Here is a 5922-nt window from a genome sequence, read left to right on the forward strand (position 1 = left end):
ATCCTGCTCCCCGCGTTCGGAGCAGAGCCGCTCTCGGATAGGAGCCGGGCTCCATCCCGGGCAGGGCTGGTGGGGTGGAAAATTATCCGAGGGGGGGAAAAAAGCGACCTGGCCGCGCTCGGTCCCGTCACGAGGTTTGGAGGAAGCTGCCGGCGCGTGATCCTCTCCTGGCGCAGAGAATTGGGGAGGGAGGGCGAAATCCCGGTGAAAGGGAAGCACCCGCTTGGCCGGAGGGACGGCACCGTCCTTGGCGGCTTCCTCCGAGGCCGTGGGGGGAAGGAAACAGCGCTTGGATTTGGAAGGAGAGCGGCAGATAGTAGGGAAATGCCTCGTTTAAGAGCCGCGCTGGGGCTTATCCGTCCCCTGGCTGGAGCAGGACAGCGCTGACGGTGGAAAAAGCTTCATCCAGACACTTTTTTGGCCGGCAAAGCTCCCGCAAAAGAATTGCTGCAGCATAAGGATAAGGGGAAACCCCAAAAGAAAGGAAGAAGATCAGCAGCATCTGCTCCGCTGGTCGTATCCCAGTGGAAAAGCTGCTCGGCCGTGCCAGGGAAATGCGAGGAGACGGTTTCCGCCCCATCCACAGGGAAATCTTAGTCCCGCTCTCCCTCAGCTCATCCTCTTCGGGCTCAGCAACCAGATGGTGGTGACCTTCAAGGAGGAGAACACCATCGCCTTCAAGCACCTCTTCCTCAAGGACTACGTGGACGGCTCGGACGACTCGTACGCCGTCTACACGCAGCGCGAGCTCTACGAGCGCGTCTTCTACGCCGTGGAGAAGGTGAGRGCCGCGGGCGGATGGGGAAAAGCCGGGGGGGGGAAACGTCCCAGTGTCCGGCCGCTGAGGGAGTCTCCTCTCTTCCAGTACCTGGCCGTTCCCAACGAGACCATCGGGCGCTACGCCTACGTGCGGGGCGAGCACGGGGCCAACCGCTCGGCCCTCATGCTGTGCCAGCAGTTCTACCGCAAGGGACGCATCGACCCGGCCAACGACACCTTCAACATCGACCCCAAAATCGTCACCGGTGGGTGCTCGAGGTCACGGTGGGGTGTTTTGTGGGAGTATTTCCTCCTTCCCGGGCTCTTGAGGGGCCGAGGGTTCTCCTGAAGGTGCTTCTCTGCCGCAGATTGTCTGGGAGTGGAGCCCCAGGAGCCGCAGCCTCTGCCGCCGGAGCTGGACCGCAGCTACAGGAACTTCACCCTCAAATTTCACAAGTAATCGCCGTGGCCTCTTCCGTAGCCTTTTCCGTAGAGTCCGGGTCCTCTGCAGCTCCCCCACCCCAGCCGCGGGGCCATCGGAGCGGGGATCCCCGTGCAGGGAGTTTCTCGCGCTAACAGCTTTCGCCCGGCTGCTTTTCGGAGTGGAAAAGCATCCGTTAGCATCAAAACTGCTCGCGGGCCGGAGACGGATTCCAGCTGGTGCCGAGAGGGATGTGAAACTGGTCGTGTGAGACGCAGCCGCTCTCCGGCTCCCCAAAACTTGGTGCTGCCACAGGGCATCGTCTCGGCTCTGCTTCCCCTTCTCCTTTCCGGCGGCGGTGCCAGGCGGAGAGATGCGACGTGGCTCGTGGTTGCTTCCTCCAGAGGCTCCGGCTGTGAAACACTGGTGCCTCTGAGCTCGGAGATCCCCCTTGCTGGGCTTAAACCGGAGCTGTGTCCTGCTTTCTGAGGAAGGATTGGGGTTTTGGGGGGGGGGGTTTCCTTTCCACCTCCCCATTTTTCCATTAGGGAGTAGATCCCCCTTTATTTCCCCTTGTGGGACACATTTCCTGGCCGGGAGCTTCCACTGCCTCCAGTCTCTCCACCTCCCTCTTCAACTTGGGATCTGGATAGGACCCAGGCGCCTCTCCAGCATGGAGAAAGGGGGTCGATAACTCCTGCTGTTCTGCCGGCGGGGTGGTGGGGGCTGCGCGGGTTGACCCCCGCCCCGGACAAGCCCCGGGAAGGAACGTTCACCGGCGTCCCCCTCCCGCAGGCTCATCAACGTCACCATCCAGTTCAAGCTGAAGGCCATCAACATCCAGACCATCATCAACAACGAGATCCCTGACTGCTACACCTTCACCATCACCGTGAGTGCGCGGCGGCGATCGGCGCGGTGACGCGGGGCGGTGGAGGGGGGCAGAGCCGAGGCGTCGGGGAGCCGCCGGGCAGGTTTTCCACCGTCTTCTTCTCCCAGATCACCTTCGACAACAAGGCTCACAGCGGCCGGGTGAAAATCCGCCTCGACAACCGGGCTGACATCAAGGAGTGCAAGGACCCCAGCGTCTTTGGCCGAGGTAAGGTGCCACGAGGGCGCGGGTCCGGCCCGAGCGCGGCGTTTGTTCCCTAGCGGGTGCTGCGTGCCAGGCGAGGGCTCCGGATGCGCCCTGGGAACCCACGGCGTCGCTCGCTGAGAAGATCCCCCCGGGCGTCTTGCAGGTGACAACTCCTTCCGGCTCTTCTTCGACGTCATCGTGCTCCTCGTGTGCTCGCTCTCCTTCATCCTCTGCGCCCGCTCCATCATCCGGGGCCTCATGCTGCAGCACGTGAGTGACGGGCAGAGCGGGAGCGGGCTGGTCTTGAGCTGCGGCAGGGCCACCGCGTTTCGGAGGTGGCCCCGGGCGTTGAGTCGAGGTTGCGGCTCCCCCTTTGGGCGAGCGAGACTTAACGGCTGTGCCTAGAGGAGCCGGTTTCTTCTCCGCGTGCAGGAGTTCAGCCGGTTCTTCCGGCACCGCTACAACCAGAGCGTGTGCCTCTCGGACCGCATGGAGTTCCTCAACGGCTGGTACATCCTGCTGGTGGTGAGCGACGTCCTCACCGTGCTGGGGACCATCATGAAGATCGGCATCGAGTCCAAGGTGCGGGGACGGCGGTGGGGCACGGCGGATGCCGGACATGCCGGGGCTGCTGGCCCCGAGGGCCCTCCCGCCCCAGGGAATGACGTTTGCTTGCCCGCCGTGGTGGCCCACTAGCCCGTGGCCAGCTATGGAGGGGTGGCGAGGGCCACCTGAGGCGCTGGTGGGGGCTGAGGGACCGTGGCTCAGGCCCGTGCCACCTCTGTCCCCGCAGAACTTTGCCAGCTATGATGTCTGCAGCATCCTCCTGGGCACCTCCACGCTGCTGGTCTGGGTCGGGGTCATCCGCTACCTCACCTTCTTCCAGAAGTACAACGTGAGTGGCCTTGGGGACACATTGTGTCCTGCTTGAGCTCAGGGGACAGTTTCTAGGGTGGGAATGGCCTGCCACCGAACATAGAGATGCCCAGGTGGGTTCAGGGCCACCCCACCACTGCAGCGCCTTGGGGCTCCCGTCCTGCTCTTCCAAGGACCTTGGAGTCGCACGAGATGTTTCCACCACACGTCCTCACTGGGGTTGTCCCCTTCCCCTCCCTCCGACACCCTCGCGGAGGGAGGATGGCAGGTTAATCCCGACTCCGTTCTTCTGCCAGATCCTCATCGTCACGCTGCGGGTGGCCCTGCCCAACGTCATCCGCTTCTGCTGCTGCGTGGCCGTCATCTACCTGGGCTACTGCTTCTGCGGCTGGATCGTGCTGGGCCCGTATCACGTCAAGGTGCTGCTCCTGGGCTCCTCGGATGGGGTTTGCCCCCCCTCCGGGGGCCGCTCCTGCCTCGGGACGGTTCCCTCYCCTGATTTGGGAGGAGATGGGAGCTGGGCTGGTTCCCGTCTTGGCTCCTTGGGTTGGATGAGGCCCCAGTTCTTGCTCCTTGCAGAGCACCGAGGTGGTTTGTGGGGTGTTGAGCGCTTGACCACCGAGGGAGGGCTGGGAATTTCCCTGGGGACTATCGGGAAAGGACTGAGATGACCTCAATCGCCTCCCGTCCCAGTTCCGCTCCCTCTCCATGGTGTCCGAGTGCCTCTTCTCCCTCATCAACGGCGACGACATGTTCGTGACCTTCGCCGAGATGCAGCAGAACAGCTACCTGGTGTGGCTCTTCAGCCAGATCTACCTGTACACCTTCATCAGCCTCTTCATCTACATGGTGCTCAGCCTCTTCATCGCCCTCATCACCGGCTCCTACGAGACCATCAAGGTGAGGCCGCAGGGGGCGAAGGGATTCAATCCCGGAGCTGAAATCGCTCGCTTCCGGAGCGCGATCYGGCCCTGAACATCCCCGGTGTGTCCCCGCAGCACCAGTGCGAGGGCGAGACGCCCGTCTCGCAGCTCCACGCCTTCATCGCCGAGTGCAAGGACAGCCCCAAGTCGGGCAAGTACCGCCGCGAGAGCACCGCGTCCTGCTCCGTCTTCTGCTGCTGCGAGAGGTGGGCGCCTTTTCCAGGAGCCGCCGCGCATCCGCTCGGGAGCCGCCCGGGCTCTGCCGCCCCCGTTAACCGCGCTTTTCCCTCCCGCGTGCCCAAAAGAGGACGATTTAGGGTTATTTTGCTGCTGGTTCCTCTCGTTACGGGACGGTCCCGCTCCGATCGTGGACTTCCAGCCCTCCCGTTGGCACCCCGAAGCGGCTCTGCGCCCACGGGGACCCTCTGGGGGCTCCAGGATTCGCCCTGGGTGCCGGCTTCCCCCTTTGACCATCCTGTTGGGTTTTGGAGGGGTTGGGACTGTCCCATCGGAGCAGGGCTGAGCCGAAACCTCCTTCTCCCAATGGATCCAAGATAGATAGATAGATATAATTTTTTTTCCTTGGCTTTTCCCACAGGGCTTCTCTGCCGGACAACGCGCTGCTGGTGAACTGAGGGATGCCGGCCTGGCCGCACGGACTCCTTCCGGCTCCGCGGATGCTGGGGCCGCTCTCTCCGCACRCCCTTTTATTTATTTTAACGTCGGCTTTTAGCAGCGCCGGAGCTCGGCACCCCCCACCGAGGGGGGACAGGGTGAGATGGCGCCCACGTTATCCGGGGCAGATCTCGAAGCGCCGGCAATCCGGGATGGTTGCGGCTCCCCCCCTCCTTTTCCCGCGATGGATGTGGTGGCTCCGTGCTCCGGCACCCAAAACGCATCCCCTGGGCTCGGACCCTGGGTCCCGCTGGGGGGAAGCTCGTTCCTGGGGCTCCCTCGGTGCCACGGCTTTGGCGCTGCCGAGCCGGGAGTTGCCTCCAGAGCTGAGCCAGGGTGAGAGTGAAACGGCTTCCTCTGGGGTCGCTCCCGCGGGGAGCTGAAGGGCGCTTTGTTCCCCCTCCGCTCTCGGCCCCGTGCCGGGTGCGGGCTGGCACCTCCCGCTCCCCGCATGGCCCCGGATGGCGCTGGTGGCTCTGTGTTTTGGCTCGGGTGAACGCCGAGGCTGTTTACGCGCGGACGGGTGAAGGGCAGGTTTTGTAACCGCCGGAGCAGCTGTTCGCCGCTGGAGCGGGGCCAGCGGCTGTCCAGCCTCTTCCTCCTCCTCCTCCTCCTCCTCCTCCTCCTCCCAGCGGAGCAAAGGGGCGGCTGAGCCAGCACCAGGCTCTTGGGCCGGATTCGTCCCCGATGCAGGGCATTCGCTGCTCCGTTTCCTCCAATCCTGCCTTTCACTCCTGAACTGAGTTGTGCCTGGTCTCAGCTGTGGCGCTGCAGGTGAGGCCCCTTCGCCCCAGCCCTCGGTCACCGTTTTGGGGCCCTGTCGAGGAGGAAGATGGGGCCGGATGGCGCCGCCGGGCCCTAGTAGGGTGCCCTGTAGGGTGCCCCTACCTAGGTGCCGGGCTGCGCTGGGCGAATAAAGTATCCTGGGAGGAAAAGCGGCTCTTTGTTTTTTTGGGGTGTTGCCCCAGCCCCCCGTGGGGTGGGTGGAGGGTGCGGTGGGTGCCGGCACCTCAGGGTGTCTGTGGGGCAGGGGCTGGATGCTGGGTGCTGTCACCCTGGGAGGCACCAGGGTGCTGGGTGCTGTCACCCCATGGGGTGAGAGCCTGGCTGTGGGTGCTGCTGCCCATGGGGCACTGATGGGTGCTGTCCCCCCGTGGGGCAGGGACTTGGTGGGTGCTGTCGCCCGTGGG

The 5922-nt window shown here is 64.1% G+C and overlaps 1 protein-coding gene across 1 annotated transcript in view; it reads left to right on the forward strand.

Annotated features, from left to right (window-relative positions):
- The window catches only part of MCOLN1 (mucolipin 1), a 7490-nt gene extending 1823 nt beyond the window's left edge, over positions 1–5667 (forward strand). Inside the window, exons 2-13 of the mRNA XM_026054946.1 lie at positions 614–781; positions 866–1025; positions 1128–1215; positions 1976–2072; positions 2180–2279; positions 2422–2528; positions 2691–2840; positions 3052–3153; positions 3431–3553; positions 3828–4034; positions 4133–4263; positions 4656–5667. Of these exons, the coding sequence (XP_025910731.1) occupies positions 614–781; positions 866–1025; positions 1128–1215; positions 1976–2072; positions 2180–2279; positions 2422–2528; positions 2691–2840; positions 3052–3153; positions 3431–3553; positions 3828–4034; positions 4133–4263; positions 4656–4692 (1470 nt within the window). The 3' untranslated portion in view covers positions 4693–5667. The remainder of the gene's footprint in view (positions 1–613; positions 782–865; positions 1026–1127; positions 1216–1975; positions 2073–2179; positions 2280–2421; positions 2529–2690; positions 2841–3051; positions 3154–3430; positions 3554–3827; positions 4035–4132; positions 4264–4655) is intronic.
- The last annotated feature ends 255 nt before the right edge of the window (positions 5668–5922 follow it).

The sequence above is a fragment of the Apteryx rowi genome, unplaced genomic scaffold (assembly GCF_003343035.1).
Source record: "Apteryx rowi isolate R43461 unplaced genomic scaffold, aptRow1 scaffold_975, whole genome shotgun sequence".
Taxonomy (NCBI): domain Eukaryota; kingdom Metazoa; phylum Chordata; class Aves; order Apterygiformes; family Apterygidae; genus Apteryx; species Apteryx rowi.